Source organism: Leptopilina heterotoma, unplaced genomic scaffold (assembly GCF_015476425.1).
Source record: "Leptopilina heterotoma isolate Lh14 unplaced genomic scaffold, ASM1547642v1 Lhet_190, whole genome shotgun sequence".
Lineage (NCBI taxonomy): Eukaryota > Metazoa > Arthropoda > Insecta > Hymenoptera > Figitidae > Leptopilina > Leptopilina heterotoma.
The window spans coordinates 1657132-1675983 of NW_025110909.1; the positions used below are offsets into that span (position 1 = coordinate 1657132).

The following is an 18852-nucleotide window of genomic DNA, read 5'->3' on the forward strand; positions in this document are numbered from 1 at the left end:
GTTTAATTAATATTTTTCGAAATTATATAATAAAAAAAAATTTATTTCTAAGAGTCATTATTTTTTTTAAATTTATGTATGTAAACAATTAAACAATTGTATTAAATTATTACGTTTTAACTATTTGTATAGTTAGGAAACCTTTGAGTAACTTTAAGCAAACAACTATTCCGTTCTTGGCTTCTTATTATTATTTTGATGTGTGTCATCTTCATGTTGTCTTTTATAAATATTTCTGGTCCCTTTTATTAAAGAATCGAATTTCATTTTTCCTTCATTAGTTACTGCAATACAATTTTCATCTTGGACTTGTAAAAGGCATTTTCCATCTAAAAAGTTGTTAATAAATTATTATTATTATAAATTATTTTTACTTTTTTATATATTTATAGACTACTTCTAATATTTTAATTAGATTTTTTAATAATTATTCATACTTACTTGGAAATGTTAAGTATCCTTTAATAAATACACCAGTTCCCTTTTTTAATTTGATAGAATTTTTGTAATTCAGAATTTTGATTTCTAATTTACTAACTCCATCAGTAATCGATCCCAATCCATAATTTGTTTCTCCTTCTTTAAAAGATTTAGTATCCACAAACGCTGTTTTTATAAAACCACTAGTGACTGAAAATAATTAATTACAATTATGTTTATATATAATATATAAATATAAATATATAAATATATATATATATATATATATATATATATATATATATATATATATATATATATATATATATATATATATATATGTGACTGTCCACGAGAAAACAAGGCTTAGCTCCCAAACGTGAATTTCACAGGGCGAGCGATTGAAGTACTACTATTGAAGTTAACTACGCTTGACATACCCATCTTTAAAACGATATATTGTCGAAAGTAATTGATATTTTTAACTTCTGACTTTTGCATTTGAAAAAGCAACATAAAATCTGTCGATTACCATAAAAAATCAAAATTGATTTTTTGGACCTAAGCCTTGTTTTCTCGTGGACAGTTACATATATATATTCAGTATTATTATAAGACATTTATTAGTTTTTATAAATTTTGTGAATTGTTTTAGACACAACGTACTATTTTAATTAAAATGAAATTTTTAAAAAAAATATTATTTCATATGCTTTATATTAACTTTACAATACAAAAATTTATTTCGTTAATTTAAAAGACAATGCAAAAGAAGTTTATAAATTTAATTATAAATGTTTTTATTATACAAAAACAAAAATGTAAAAAAGATTAAAAAATATTTTTTTATTTATTGTTAACTTTATAAATATTTTTTTTAGTAAATATAAGCAAATGAATTTCTTTTTTTGTAGAGAAAGTATTAATTTTATATTTTGTTTATTAAATCTTTCTAAAAATTCCATTTATCACTGTAAAAAAAGGTTTTAAATTATAGCTGATTTCGGTATTAAAACAGAACCAAATTCCGATTTAGTACCAAAATTGGTACTAAATTAGTACATTTCTTTTTACAGTATACATAAAATAGTACGTACAATTATAAAATTTGTAAATTACTTTTGAATAAAAATAAAATTATTTACTTATATATCCTGAAGCATGACATATGTTTGTCAGTTCAACTCTTGGTATGTTGGATTCTAAAGATTCTTCGACAGCTTCACAACGAACTACTGTCGTGTCGGTAATAATTAATTCGTAAGCAACATTTCCGGAGTTCCATTTTTTATTTGGCACTACTTTGGCATATGCACCATCAATGTGAATTTTCTAAACATAAAAGATGATAAATATAAATATATGTATAAATACTTTAAAATATAAACACTTCAAAGTATTATTTACTTACATTGCCCAATTTAAAAATGGATTTGAATTTTTCTATGGATTCATTCCATAATGTTATCTGAATACGTCTTCCACTATTATTATTCACAAAAATATGTTTTCTGTTTTTTGTCTCGTCACCAGTACCAAATGTTCTGGTACCTTCAATTTCGTCTATTTGAGCGACGATTTCACTAATTTTTTTTAAATTGAAAATAAATTATATAACAAAAAAAAAGTAATATTAATAGACTGAATCCATTTCAAATCAGGCAGGTCGACTAACTTCAAGTTATAGATTTTGCTGTCGCTAAAATATGTTATTGTACATGAAAAATAAAGAGACACGTATTTTTTTATTTTTCAAAAAAGATAAATTTAAAGAAGTTACGCACATTTGAACTTTGAGTGGTAAAACTCGAATGAATAGTGAAAAAAATTTTTTTTGCTTGTCATTTTTTTTCTTTTGAGTATAATTTAATTTTCTTTCTTGGGTCTTGTAGATGGTCTTGTTTTCTTCAAAATCCAGTTTGAAATTTGAAAAAATATTTAAAATTATAAAAAAAGGGGATGATTTTCTGAAAATAAATAAGATCAATTTTCTCAAAAACACCACCTTTTTTCTATCCAAATTTTTACTACAAGTTCTTAAAATAATTATGAACATTTCCTGTGAATTTCAAGCGGGCTAAACCATTCTGGCAGCCAGGAGAATTTTTTTTTGAAATATCTATTTTTGCAAATTTTTAAATTGTTAACGTTCACGACAACAATGTTATAGTGATTCATTTGTTTTTAAAAATGCAAGTTAACAATTTGAAAATTTGCTAAAATAGATATTTCAAAAAAAAATTCTCCTGATTGCCAGAATGGTTTAGCCCGCTTGAAATTCACAGGAAATGTTCATAATTATTTTAAGAACTTGTAGTAAAAATTTGGATAGAAAAAAAGGTGGTGTTTTTGAGAAAATTGATCTTATTTATTTTCAGAAAATCATCCCCTATTTCTATAATTTTAAATATTTTTTCAAATTTCAAACTGAATTTTGAAGAGGACAAGACCATCTACAAGACCCAAGAAAGAAAATTAAATTATACTCAAAAGAAAAAAAATGACAAGCAAAACAATTTTTTTTCACTATTCATTCGAGTTTTACCACTCAAAGTTCAAATGTGCGTAACTTCTTTAAATTTATCTTTTTTGAAAAATAAAAAAATACGTGTCTCTTTATTTTTCATGTACAATAACATATTTTAGCGACAGCAAAATCTATAACTTGAAGTTAGTCGACCTGCCTGATTTGAAATGGATTCAGTCAATAATATTTATTGATAAATTTTGATTACAAAAGATTATTTATTTTAATTAAATTAAATTATACTAAATTAATTTTACTTACACTGTAGCATCATTATGCTTGATGTTATCAAATACTTCTGATGGTGTATAAGGTAAGCTTCTCAAGCAATAATCATCTTCATCTTCGTTTTTATCAGGAGATGCATCAGATAATTATCGCACATTAAGCAATTCTAGAAATTACAACATGTTGCAAATTTTTATATATTGAAAATAAGATGTTTTTTAAAGAAAAAAATATTAAGTAATTCTTTTTTTTCTTATTTCAAAAATTAGCGCAACAAATCAAAAGTTAAATTAAATCAATAAATCTTTTTAAATAATAAACATTTCTTTAAATAATTAAAAAAAATAAAATACAGTGAAAAATACTAAAAATTAATTATCAAGTAATTCTTATTGAAAAAACTAATATTTATTTATTGATTTACTTATTTACAAGTCATTATTATATTATAATGAATATTTGTATTATATTAATTATTATTTTAATAAAATTAATAAAGTTTAAGTGTGTAATTACAAAATACTTAAAAAATGGGTCCAAACTTAAAAAAATGGTTTCTAAAAAATGTCATTGTTTATTCAATATGGAAAAAAAAATTTTTGTTAACATTAATTAAAATTAAAGATAAACTAAACTTATTCTGTTTGTAACATTGTTCTTAAGTAAATAGTTTTACATCTATGAGTTATTGAAAATTGGTTTAGGTACTTTTAAAAAAACACAAATTTTAAAAATCCGTAAGTCAAAAATTTGTATACAAAAAAGAATGAATTCAAAATGTTATTTTTAAATCTCACGTGAAATCACGTGAGTATTATACATATATTTTATAATATTTATAACATTATTTAAATTTTTTCAAAAGCACTAAAAATTTTATAACCAAAAATATGATGGACATTTTGTAACCAAAATTATATAAATTTTTTTATTATTTTATAAAATGTTTTTAAGGACATTTGTACCATTATGACGTCACAATTTGCTTAGAACATTTGATCTAAAATTGTGACGTCATAATGATTCAAATTCCCTTAAATTCTAAGTTTTATTTTTAATTAAAATAGGTAATTACTAAATAAAAGTTATAATAAACTGTCCTTTTTTAAAAAGTACTTTAGATTTTACATAAAAATTGTTATAAATATAAAAATAAATAAACAAATTTTTTCTATTCATCTCTTAAAAATATCATCAATTTAAAACTTATATTTAAAGTACAATATAATATTATTTGTAGTTAATTATAGTTTTAAAATAATTTTCTAATATTTTTATAAATAAAAAAAATTACACAATTTTTCATCTTTCAAAAAAAATTTTATAAAGAAAAAATTATAAAAAGACAAAATGATGCAAACAAGTAACTTCAAATTGCAGACAAAATGCATAGAAGAATATGAAGATTCTTTAATAATAATATAATAACAATTATATAAAAATAATTTTATGATTTTTTATATATACATATTATTATCTTTATTTTTTATAATCCAAATAATTTTTTTAATTCATACTATTCATTATTTAATTATTTAAAAGTATTAAAAAGTTTTTAAAAAATTAATAGGTATATTTATTATTTTAGTATTATAATATTTAATTTGGACTCAAACAAATAACGTTACAGTTATATATCTTCCAAACAATATTGATTTTTCATTGACAGAACTTCTTACCAACAAAAGCGTATACATATATTTAATAATATACTCGTATAGCTAGATAAGCTTAAGACGGGTATGTAAACAAAAAAATATATATATAGTAAAGATGATTCATGAATAAATCGTAATACATTTATATTTTCTTTTGTCCAAAATATTTAAAAAATTTATATATAGAAGGGATAAAATGTCTTGAAAAATAATTTTTTTAGATAAAAGTGATAAAATCAAACAGTATTCACTATTCGGAATATTGAAAAGAACATTTTTCAAAAAATTTACTTAAAATTAAATAAGAATGCTATTTAATAAAAAAAACTTAATGAATAATCGCATTTATTTAAATTTAATTAAATTAGTAATAAAGAAAAATTTATTGCTATTAATGAGAAATTTTATTGAAACACTTTATATTTACATTAATATATGTTTTTATGATAAATTTGGGTAAATAACAAACTAATATTAATAATTAAAAAAATTCAAATAAGTAAATTGTTTTCAAATTATTAAATTAGTTTACTAAAAATAAAAATATTAAAATTATAAATGGAACAATGATAAATTTTTATATATAAAAAATTTAATAAATAAATAAGAATAAAAAAATTTAAATATATATATATATATATATATATATAAAATAAAAAAACCATTCTAATTATTTACCTAATTCATCCATTATGCTGGATCACAACCTCACTTGAACGAATTTGAAACAGTACTGACGACAATAATAACTAAGTTAACCCATGAAAGGCTAGATCTTTACGTATATCGGGTGTTATTTGAATTATTGAAAATATTTTTGAAAATATAGCTTATAATGTACACAATATATACATATACCTGTTCAAAAAGTTTGAAAATCATTCTATGAGAGAATATCATTGAAAATATTTGAAATATTATACAAGGTGTGTCAAAAATATAAAACTTATTGAATAATTGAAAGTATTTATTAAAAAATATAATGTTAATATGCAATTTTTTAAATAAAAAAATCTATTACGATAGCTAATTTTTTAAAATTCTACAAATTTTGTTTTTAGCAAAATTTTTTTTAATATTTAGTAATTTTAGAAATAGAAAATAAATATATTTCTATTTAATAGTTTTAGAAATATTAATAAGAGTTCCATAGTTTTGTCAGTCATGTATATTTGTAATAATATATTCACACAATTTTATTGATTAAAGGAAGAAGTTAATGTTTTTTATTCTACAAAAAGTAAATTTGTTATTTGTATAATTTAAATATTAAAAAACAAATTTTCATTATCTTTATAAAAGGTACCCAATATAATAATTCATTATATAATCTTAAACTATGGTAAATTGTTGCACTATGTAATTGTAAAAAAATTCTAGAATATTAAATTATTTATTAAAAAATACATAAAATAATAATTGAATATTTTAAATTTAAAATAATAATTATTTTTATTTTGATAAATTTTAATAAATTTTAATCTGTAAAGATTTTTTTACGTTCTTTTAAATGGTAAAAAATGTTTTCAAAAAAGGACATTTTTAATTAGATTTTTTATAAAATTAATCCTCATCTATCATTTTCATACATTTATGGTTTGTTAAAAAAAATTTTGTTATTCTTATTGTAAATTTTACATTTTTTAAATAAAACTATGTAAATATAAATTTGGAATAATAATGGATTCTTCGTAAATAAATTTAAGTTTATTATAAAAATATGTATGAGGATCCTCGAACCATGTGGCCAAGGAGAATAAATAATGTATATGTGATGCGTCGCGAAGAAAAGCACCTAAGAAGCAAAAAAACGATTTTTAGATTATGATTACTTCAGATAAATTAAAGATTACTTTTTAATTATCTGAAGTCAAAATTAATTGTTAACAAATACTTAACTCAAATACTTTCATAATAACAATTTAAAAAAGAGCAATTCTCAAGTCAATGGAAGCAAAATTGACGAAGTTATGAATATTTTAGTTCCATAGGTCCAGACTTCACATTTTTTACTAAATAATTATTTGTAATTTGTTTATTTTTGAAATGAGCAATATTTTCCAATACAATACTTATTTATGATACAAGTGCGTAAGTTTACAGTTTTCTGCGTGTAAAATTAAATTTTACAGGTTAATGTTACAAAAACAAAATTTAACATATTTGTGGCATAATAATCTTATTTAGACTACATTGTTAAGGGGTTAATTAATTTAAATAATGCTTGCTATAATTTTTTCTTCATTTTTTATAAAAAGTACACCTTTATACAAAGTTTCTAAAAAATTTGTTTAAATTACATTTTTTATAAGGGATCGTCCGTAAAGCATGTGATACATATTTTCGGTAATCTAGACTCCCCCCGATGACCCCTAAAAATGACTATTTTTTCAAAAAATATAATTAATTTACATATTTATAATTATACCAATAATAATAAAACTTACCTTTAAGAATTCTCTATTCACTACATTATTGTAATTTAAAAGTTTTATTTCACTATTGAACAAAAAAATGGAAATTTTAGGCGCGCTTTAGCGCGCAATTTTGCTAGTTTATTAAGAAATACCGTATTATATTCTTAGGTTTTTCACCTCAAAATTGTGAAACTTAAAGGAATGTTAAATTCCATTAAATCTATTATTTATATAGAATTAGATTTTTATCCGATTAAAATATTTTGGATTAAAATATTCAAAATAAAGAATGTCCCTTTTGTGAAATTACAAAGGGTTGTTTTTTGTGTAAATGTTTTTATGATGTTTAACAAAATCTCATGTTGTGTGTAATTGTTGTATGTAATTTTAGTTTTAGTATAATTAAATAGATATTAACAATATAAAAAGTTACGGAGTTCGGCCGTAACAGAAACAATTAAAAGTTTTGTGAAATTTTCTATTTTAATTAATTTTCTTTTAAAAATTATTTTGAAATATAATTGTATTTTTGAATAATTAATTCTTCCTCAAAATTTGGAAAAAATGATTGAATTTTAACAATTTTAGAATTAATCTTATTAACAGCAGGATTGTTCTAGTGGAACTCGAGAGTTAATTTATTTAATAAAAAATATTTTACATTCAAGTTGATAATTATTTTTAATCAATTTCATTCTATGATTAATTAACAAAAATTGTTAAAAATATGTTTTATCTTATGCATTAATCTTAAGAGATTGAAATTAATGTATACAAAAATATACACAAACATAAAAATAAAGAAAGTTCATAAAATTTAAAGTAAATGCATGATTTGAAATAAAAAAGCAATTTGAATTTACCCGCCTTTTTCTAAATCAATAAAAGTACTTGCAGCTTGAGGGCAAGATTTTTTTTCTCTTAACGATTGGTAGTTTAGCTCAGTTGGTTAGGTTTTTGCGTTTGCGTCCGTCCAACCCGTGTTCGATCCCCGGTACCCCCAAATTTATTTTCAAACATATTTTCGTATTTGTTAGGTTTTTGAAAAATGGTGAGGTAAAATACGAGATTCGAAACTCAAGAAATGAATTTTTCATATTTTTTAAATACAAGTATAAACTATGTTAGTTAACATTTATTTTAGGGAAAATTTCTTTATAATTCTTTAGGATTCTTTACAAATATAAGTTTAGAGAAAACTACAAAATAATTTTTTTGTACACTTACACGTTAAAATTGTATAAATTTTTCCTTGTAATTTCTCAGGAAATTTACGGGGAGAACGTCAAGGAAGTTAACACCGGAAAATAACAATCGGAGGACATTTAGAGGTTCTGAGAAGTTAACGGGAAGTTAAGCCGTGGTATGACGGATCTTACGTGGAAGCGAAGAGGGAAGTGGGAGTGAGACTTAGAAAATGTAAAAACAAAATTTAAAAAATTACTATTAGAGAAAGAAAAAGAATTTCAAAGAACTCTCCTAGATTCAATTAACAATTATTGTCGTGATGCTAAAACGTTTTGGTTTTTAAATAAAAGATATAGACCCAAACTTCACTCTTCAAATTCTATAAGTTTAAATCAATAGCACGAATATTTCTCCCTCCTGTTCCCTCAACGAATTGATTTTTCTGTTCCGCTCTCCAATGAAATTGAATATACAAAATCTCAAATTGTCCCTTAAAAACAAATGTTTCAAGCTCAAAACGTGATTTCAGGTTTTTACAGCTATTTTAGAAAAAATAGATAAAAAAACTAAAAAATCAAAATTATTTCGATTTACGATTTTTAAATAAATTTTTTTGAAATGGGTTTCTTTTAGATAAAGAAAATTTTGTGCGATATTTGTATTTCTCAATCTAACTGTTATAAAAAATAATAGTTATCATTTTTTTTAAATATGCTTTAATTAACTGTAATTATGAAATTAATTTACTGTTATATATTTCAGTATTTAACTGTAGTTCGAGGATTAAAATACTATGGGTATATACAATTTACCCCTTGCATATGTGATTATCCCAATATGGGTACGAAAGTGCAGGTAGCTATAGGTATGAATGAATTAACTTTAAAGATGCTTGAAATAAAAGACGAGGATCAAGAAGCGGTATTTAGAGTAACTCGTATGCGTTGTTGGAGAATTACAACATTAAACAATGTAAGTTTAAAACTAAATAACTAGAAATTAGTTTAAAAAATCCATAAGTGTTAACTAAATTTATTTAACTAATTAGTAAATAATTATGTTGATCATTCATAGATTAGGAAATGTTAAATACAATCAAAGAATAAAGTAAATTAAAGAATACATTGTAATTTATAAATTATATTTTCTATACAATACCTGCGATTCTCAATAATTCGAAATTTATTACAAACAAATTTTGGACTTTTATTTGTTAAATGCAGAAATTAAAATAACTTGAAATAATTTATAAAACCGCATATATGTAGAAAATATTAGAACACAACTGTTTTAAATAATTTTTTCAATTAAATGAATATTTTTTATAATAAAAACTTGAAAACTTTTTTTCTTTAATTAATATGTTGAGGTTAACAACTTGTGTCATTATTTGTCGAAAAAAACTGAAATGTAAATAATGCATATTTTTAAGAATTTTTTTGCCGATACACAAAGAGTTACATAATGAATTAAATAATACTAGCAGTCTAACGCGCGCTTCTATTCTTCCTTTCTGTGATCTAGGCATTTTGAAATAAAGATTTTTGGTCAGTATTTCTTAAAACGATCACCTAAATAAATACAAAAATTTAATTTTCAAAATTTAATAATTTTGTTCTTTTTGTGTATGTGTGTAAATATTAGGGGAGAGTTGTCAGAGTTGGGCAGCTGTTAGAGTTGAGCCACCGCGTTTATTTCGTTTTATCGCACTAGCGCCATCTATCTTATTATGAAAATTCTTGCTACTAATGCCAACCATCTTTTCATATGAGTCGCACTTAAGTATACGAACCTATACTTGACCATCGTACCACTTTGTGATATAGGCTCAGCAAAAACTTTTTTGTGGTGTCAAAAAAAGAAATCCAAATGTAGAAAAAATGTGCCAAAGACAAAATAAGTTTGCAGAAATTGTACATTAAGATGATATGTGAAAATGTGTAAAATATTTTGGTGTTTGTGTCACGCGTTTGTGTTCTGTGCCCCTATGACGCAAACCGACGTGTGAGTCAGAGTTGGACCATGAGGGAAATTTTGGAATTACAAAGCGTACTTGCAACAGAAATTCATTTTTTCACTCAAAAAGGTGTTAAAAACTTCATTTCTACTGGAAAGAGAAAAAAAATTTTTTTGATAACCTTTTTTCATTTTTTCAATTTTGGATTTCGTTCATGAGGAATAAATTTTCTAAAGTTATATGAAAATGCATAATATGGGATTTTATTTTAATTTAATGGTTCCTTTCCTCATTCCCAAGTGTCATTCTATCATTTGAAGGTCATTTTTAATCATTTACCTAAATATTTCATTGATTTTCTACAATGGCCCAACTCTGGCGACCATATGATCAACTCTGACAACATTTTTTTTTAAATTGCTTATAACTCTGAACCTTTTGGTCAAATTTTTTTACAATGTTCAGCAAAAACATTGCATTTGAGTTGATCTTTCCAAAAATATGCGCGAAATCGCGAAATTCGTTCTATAGGGGAAGTTATGAAGAAAAGTCAAAACTATGCCTAACTCTAACAACACTCCCCTACCTTTATTTTCATAAATATCTCGAGACTATGCAAATCTTTAGGAATTAATTTTTTTTAAATTAATGGTTTCACGTGTGCGACATAAAATAAGAGAACTTTGATCCAGATTAAGGAACCCTCTTTATTTAAATAATTAAAAAATCATGGTTTTAACTAACAATCAGTGATTTGATTTTGTACAAAAACCGTAAGTCGTACTAAAAAATTTCTTAAATAAAAGTTGTAGAGAACAAATTTCTCTACATTTTATCTCATTGGGCCTCTACTGTACAACTTAATGTGCGAAAGCTAGAGGGCGCCAAAAATGTAATGATTCAGTTTTTCCCCCTTTTTTATCGAAAAAACCATTTTTGCGTTTTGGTGTAAATATAAAAGTTGTAGAGCTTATAAAAACCTACAAAATTTATATACATAATTTTTTTCTACGTTGCGCTCTTTCGGAGGTACAGTTTATTTATTAATTGTTACGTATAGGTAATCCATATAATACAGGACCACAAAATTTTTTTAAAGAAAATATTGACTGGACCATGTTTTTTATGTTTTTTGGACCGTGCGAAGCAAAATTTTCAATCATCGATTTCTCTAATTCGCCGTTGAGTCAATTGCGTGGCTGTGAAAAAAGTGCCGAAAATGAATTTTACCAAATACATTTTTCCTGGGATCCACTTTTAAATTTAATTTATTATATAATGATATTTAAAAAGTGGATCCCAGTAAGAATGTACTTGGTAAAATTCATTTTTGACACTTTTTTCACAGCCACGCAATTGACTCAACGGCGAATTTGAGAAATTGATGATTGAAAATATTGCTTCGCATGGTCCGACTCTTTTTGTAATATCTCAGAAACCAGTAAATATTTTTTGCTGTTCTTGGACTCTTGGTCTTTATTTAAAGCTTAGGTTACAAGGAATATTCTGTGAAAGTAACAATTTTTTTCATCAACTTTTCTAAATTTTGCCAGGAGTCAAAGTCAGGGTAAGAAAATCCGAAAAAAATATAATTATTTTTTTTGTCTTCATAACATCATATCTCGCTTCCTATTTATGCAATACAACTTAAAATAGTGGCATTTTATTGGAAATTTAATAAGGGGCCATTCATTAATTACGTAAGGACTATTTTAGGCAGTTTTGACCCCCCCTCCCCCATGTCAGGATACATAAGATTTCTCGGACCCCTCCCTCCCCCTTCTTACGTAAGATTTTACCACGAGCTTGCCTAACAAGCGTCGAATAATGAAATATCGTTAAAAACAGTTTGGGGACACTTTATTAAAAGTCGACATTTCATCTGTTTTAAAAAATCGCCTAAATTTTATTTACAGTCGTTTAAAAGATGGATGGCCACCTTGGGGACCCTTACCCTAATTAATTAAGCATTTTTAATAAACAAATAAAAAATAGAATTGTTTATCTTATAGGTAATTCTTTATTTTTTTTGCAGTTTACTAATAAAACCTTTCAACATATTTTATTCTAAAGTTAAAACAATTAAATAACACCTTTAAATTATTTAAACAATTTTAATTAACAAATGCCTCATACTGGTAATTTTAACAAGGAAGTCATGATTTTTTAGACAAGATCATTTTAATATAACCAACTTACATTAAAAAGTAATAGAATAAAAATATAACAATTCAATAATCGATTATTTTAACAATGTTAATTAACAAATGCTAAAAAATATTAATTTGGATATTTAACCCATTAAGTCTTATGAAGAAACCAATCATTGCATTAAAATATTAAAATTTGGATTAACAAGCAAACTTAAAAAAGAGGTATTATTTATTGTTTTATAAAAATCCATAATTTTAATTATTTAAAATATTTTATTTATGAGCTTTCGCCCGTCGACGACAGGCATCATCAGATATTCAAACTGAAATACATGTAATTTTTAATTAAAAAACTTTTTCTCTTTTACATCTCTAAAAAGCTTTTACAAAAAACAAAACTTTGTAAATAACATAACCAAAAAAACTTACCAAGAAGTATCTTCAAAAAATGAAAACAAAAAAATGTATATAAAAAACTCAATTTTTTGGAGATATTCATAACATAACAATTAATCAAAAACATTTTGTTCTTGATTAAAAAATAACAAAAAGTTAAACAATTCAAAAAACGTGTGAGCATACCTGCTCTTTAACGTATAAAAAAATGTTTTTTAAATGCCATATGAGGATAAAGCAGATTCGGAGTATGATAATGAAGAAAACTGCTTAATCAATAATTTCAAAAATGAAAATAAAGAAAATTTAATTAATTTAAATATAAAGACAAATTAATGTGAATGTGAAACATTTCTCTGAATTTCCTACGTCTGTAATTTCGCTCACTACAAATGATATTTGTGGAATCGAAACTAAAAAAATGATCATTTTCATAAGCATGTGTTACAAGAGCTGTTCTTCTATTATCAATATTGCAATCTCTTTTATGTTCGCTTAATCTACTTTTAATATATCTACCAGACTCACAAATGTAGCAAGCTCCATATTAGCAGGGAATACTGTAATCCAAATGCGATCTGAGCTGAGATAAAAAAAATTGAGTATTGTCCTTATTCTTCGAAAAAACTTTAAATGGATCCTTCTCATAAGAAAAAACAACCCTAATGTTATACTCGTTATACAATTCTTTTAAAGAATATTGTAACTCGTTCACATATCGCCAAACAACTAAATTTGTAGTATCGAAATTCTGTCTATCTACCATATTATCGTTTACAAGAAACAGATAACGAATATTTATATATTTATTTAAAAAGGTTCTAGGATAATCCTTTTCAATTAATATGTCATAAATAAAATTTAAATTTTCTGTAAAAAATTTTTGGTCCGATAGTTTTATGGCCATGTCTACCAAACCATAAATGTTAATGATTGAGATTTTATCTATAAATAATGGATTTAAATGCTTTTAATGATTATAATAATAATTTACAATTTACCATTGAATTCGAGAATAATAATCACATTAGTTTTTTAGACACCCTTCTTATCAGAGAAAATAGTCCCAGTAAAAAAAATTCGATACACGGACCGCGGAGTTCGTATACGAGCTCGGTAGCTCGTATGAGAAATATGAGAAATCTCTCATACGAGCCTTTTCCGTAATGAGAAGTGTATAGATGCTTGTATACGAGGTGACTTTTAAAGCATTTTTATTAATGTAACACTATTTTAAAGTAAATGTAGATAATAGAAATGAATTTTCTCATCTAAAACAAAGCTAAATTCATAAGGGAAATGAAGTTTTAAGAAAAAAAGGATAATTTTGTTCAAAAAATTTATTCACACTGAAAAAAGATTAGAATTTGATAATTCCTTGTTACTCTTACTTACCGACATTAAATATTTCTCGGATGCAGTAAGCACGATTTTGTATTAGCGGTAGAATAAATAAGTTTTTCTTTATTACTAATTAATAATATATTATTATTTATTTATTATATAAATGTTCTTATATAAAATAATTAAATTTAATACAAAATCGTGCTTACTGCATCCGAGAAATATCTAATGTCGGTAAGTAAGAGAAACAAGAAATTATCAAATTCTAACCTTTTTTCAGTGTGAATAAATTTTTTGAACAAAATTATACTTTTTTTCTTAAAACTTCATTTCCCTTATGAATTAAGCTTTGTTTTACTTTGAAAATTCATTTCTATTATCAACATTTACTTTAAAATAGTGTTACATTAATAAAAATGCTTTAAAAGTGACCTCGTATACAAGCATCTATACACTTCTCATTACGGAAAAGGCTCGTATGAGAGATTTCTCATATTTCTCATACGAGCTACCGAGCTCGTATACGAACTCCGCGGTCCGTGTATCGAATTTTTTTTACTGGGGTTCTATTGTAATGAATTGGTATCATAAAGATACCTTTTCTGGTAAATATATAAATTATAATTCTAATGTATCCATTAAAGATAAAATCTCAATCATTTGTGGTTTGGTAGACAGGGCTATAAAACTGTCGGACTAAAAATTTTTTACAGAAATGATAGATGGACAGATATATAGATATAAAAATAAATATTTGTTGATATAATTATAAAAAGAAATATTTCAATAATCCAAGATCATACATATAATTCAATAATTAAAATTAAAAATTTAAGATTACGATTAGTAGATCTCTGATAAGCGTTTCTCTGACATAACGTTTGTCATCATTTTGCAATAATATACCTTCTTTTATTAAACTTGCGTATTTTAAATGAAAACACAGCCACACAAAAAAAATAAAGTGTCTTGATCTGGGGTCGAGACATATGTATTCCGATGTATTTCGATGCGCTGAATCTGAATCTGCAATCATAATTTGGCCAATGGGTCCTGGTTTCGCCCTAACCTAAAAAAATACCCTAAAATCGTTAAAATGGTCACTTTTGAATTATCAAAATTGAATCAAACCGCATATTGATAATTTTCTAAGATCCCTTAATTTAAATAAACTATTCTATAAGCTTTTCAATTAAAAATTCATATAAAACATTAAATCTATCGAACCTAACCTCAAAAACACATTTAAGATTCAAAACAAACAAATTATACCATACACAGCGCATTAAAAAATAGGTAAGCTCATGAAAGTTACAACTTAGGTGTTTCTATGACTGCTGATTACAAAGCCGGTGTTAGTTTATCAAAATTCAAAATGGCGGATACAATATGGCGGACAATATAATTAAAATTTGTTTGGATTGGGTTGAAAATCGTTACTCGGGAGTTTTCGATGTCGCTGATGACGAATCCCACGTCGGTTTTCAAAAATTCAAAATGGCGGATCCAATATGTCGGTCTTTGTTATTTTAACGATTTTTTTATATTTATTACTCGCAGTTTTTTGGGACCTTTGATAACGAATCGTATATCAATTTTTAAATCTTAAAGTCTTACGAATTGTTAGAAAAAATGGTTAGAAAACAATTCGTAAGACTTTAAGATTATAAAAATTGATATACGATTCGTTATCAAAGGTCCCGAAAAACCGCGAGTAATAAATTTAAAAAAATCGTTAAAATAATAAAGACTGACATATTGGATCCGCCATTTTGAATTTTTAGAAACCGATATGGAATTCGTCATCAGCGACCCCGAAAACCCCCGAGTAACGATTTTCAAGCCAATCCAAACAAATTTTATTTATATTGTTCGCCAAATTTAATCCGACATTTTGAATTTTGATAAACTAACACCGGCTTTGTAATCAGCAGTCATAGAAACACCTAAGTTGTAACTTTCATGAGCTTACCTATTTTTTAATGCGCTGTGTATGGTATAATTTGTTTGTTTTGAATCTTAAATGTGTTTTTGAGGTTAGGTTCGATAGATTTAATGTTTTATATGAATTTTTAATTGAAAAGCTTATAGAATAGTTTATTTAAATTAAGGGATCTTAGAAAATTATCAATATGCGGTTTGATTCAATTTTGATAATTTAAAAGTGACCATTTTAACGATTTTAGGGTATTTTTTGAGGTTAGGGCGAAACCAGGACCCATTGGCCAAATTCTGATTGCAGATTCGGATTTAGCGCATCGAAATACATCAGAATACATATGTCTCGACCCCAAATCAAGACACTTTATTTTTTTGTGTGGCTGTGAAATCTTTAACCTCTCTAACTTTTGATGCAGTAGAATATTTTATGATCTTAGTCGCAAGTATGGGTCAATTTTTCGTAAATAAAGTTTTAAATTAACTAGAAGGAGCAGCACTGATTTGTTCATTTAGCATAAATTCATCTATAACATTAATAAAATCCGCTTCCAACTGTTACGTAATAATGTATATATTATTTTATTGAATGTACTTTTAGGATTATTTCATTAAAAAAATTTTAAATGCAATTTAAAATAAGAAAACTGTAAATAATGTATACTTTACCAAAAGAAGACCGAGAGGGTTTTTCAGACATGAATAAGCTGTAAAATGCACATTTAGGAGACATTTTTTATCTATTTTTTTGTTTTTTAAAAATTGTCTGGTTCTTTCATAAAATTTGTCATCCCATTTTCGAAGTATATATATTCTGCTTCGTATTTGTCTCGAATTTGATCAATTAAACAATTATAGTCATTGACAGTCACTTAAAGAAGAGAGCAAAATAAATTTTTTTAAATTAATTACATTTCTTATAAATAATGAACCGAATAACTGTCATGAATACCTAAAACAATTTCATCATTCTTGCATTTAACTTCCCATAAACCTGCTAACCGTAATTCTTCTTTTATATATTTATAATAATTATAAAGAGAACCTCTAGTTCCTATTGTTTCTCTACTGTCTGTTGAATGAGGAACATAAAACAGTTCTTCATCAGATAATGGAAATAATTCCTTTATTTCTTTCCTCATTCTCATAAAATCGTCTTTAGTAATTCTGTGTTTCATATTAGGAACAAATATTTTTTGAGTATATACACTACCTGTCAAAATTGAGAGACCACCAATTTTCAGGTGAATAAGAAACATTTTAAAACATGAAATGTATGGAAACTAAAACTTTTTTCTTTTTTGGAAAATGATAAAATTTTGATAAGAACAAGATCTTTCAGAAGTCATTTGTCCAATATTTTGTTTAGATATTTTTAAAAAATCGTCATTTTCAATGTTTTACAAAAATTTGAATAACTTCTAAAATAATTAACGCTTTTTAATGATCTTTGGCTTATTTTAAAGGTGATTTTCTACAGAATGAGAATTACTTATAGGCATTAACGTGTCATTTTTTTCTTAGAAAATACAGGTCGTCAAACTCGGACCAAAAAAATTTAAAAAATTAGAAACAATCTTATTAACTGAAAAATAATTTTAAAAATTCAAACATATTTTTTTATTAAATTACCTTGCAAAATCTACACCATATCATGTTTGATATATTTTCAAGAATAGTTTTTAGAACAAAAAAATTTTTAAAAAATTACACGTTTATGCTTATAAGTAATTCTCATTCTGTAGAAAATCACCTTTAATATAAGTCTAATATCATTAAAAAGCGTTCATTATTTTAGAAGTTATTTAAATTTTTGTAAAACATTGAAAATCCCAGGCGCGAAAGACCAATGCTAACGATAAATTAAAGCTTGATTAAGTCTTACTCCTCTCTGAGAAAAATGTTATTAACATATTTGGATTCCTTATGAATTCACCTTTAATTTCATAAAAAAAATTGATGGAGACTCAACTGGTTCCGGAGATATTGAATTTTTTGTAAAAAATAGTCATAGTTACAGCAGCAATGCACGACTACGGTATAACGTCCCAGGCGCGAAGTGACGCCGAGTTCAGGCTTTATAAAGATTGGCCGAGCATTGGTCAACATTGATTGAGCATGAGTGAATCAGCGAGAGCAGGAATGATCGAAGCTTTAATGTAACACCGATTCCAGACTGCAGCGCGAGCCTTGATTCAGCATTGGACATCAATGCTCAATCAATGCTGCGGACGCCTAACGCAGGACTGAAACAAGACTGCTTCCACTGTTCCCAAATTTACTCGTTTCTCACGTTTATTCAATATAATGTGAATATATGAATTATTAATAATAATAATAAATATTATTGTTATTATTTTAATTCATGTGCGTATATATACATATATATTTAATGACAATAAGTTATTATTTGTAATAATTATATTATTTTCATATAAATAAGAATATATGTATATTACTAACAATAAATATCATTTGAATAGTAATTTTTAAAAAATAATTTTAGTAAAAAAAGACAATTTTTCTGTTAATCGTTACATTTTTTTTTTGATTTTTAACATACTTTTAACATTATTTATAAACATGTTCACATTTTTTATTCACGACACAACACACAATTTTATTT

The 18852-nt window shown here is 24.8% G+C and overlaps 2 protein-coding genes across 6 annotated transcripts in view; one reads left to right on the forward strand and one right to left on the reverse strand.

Annotated features, from left to right (window-relative positions):
• Nucleotides 1–18852, forward strand: part of LOC122500710 (sorting nexin-17) — a 379406-nt gene that overhangs the window by 270012 nt on the left and 90542 nt on the right. For 4 of the 5 annotated variants that reach the window (XR_006301507.1, XM_043609777.1, XM_043609770.1 and 1 more), the window contains exon 6: nt 9201–9410. The exons of the other annotated variant lie outside the window; for it this stretch is intronic. Coding sequence is in view for 3 of the 4 variants with exons in the window: in XM_043609777.1 (XP_043465712.1) it covers nt 9201–9410 (210 nt within the window). In the remaining variant the exon portion in view is untranslated. The remainder of the gene's footprint in view (nt 1–9200; nt 9411–18852) is intronic. 5 annotated transcript variants of the gene reach the window in all.
• The window catches only part of LOC122500711, a 60373-nt gene that overhangs the window by 34803 nt on the left and 6718 nt on the right, over nt 1–18852 (reverse strand). The window lies entirely within an intron of this gene.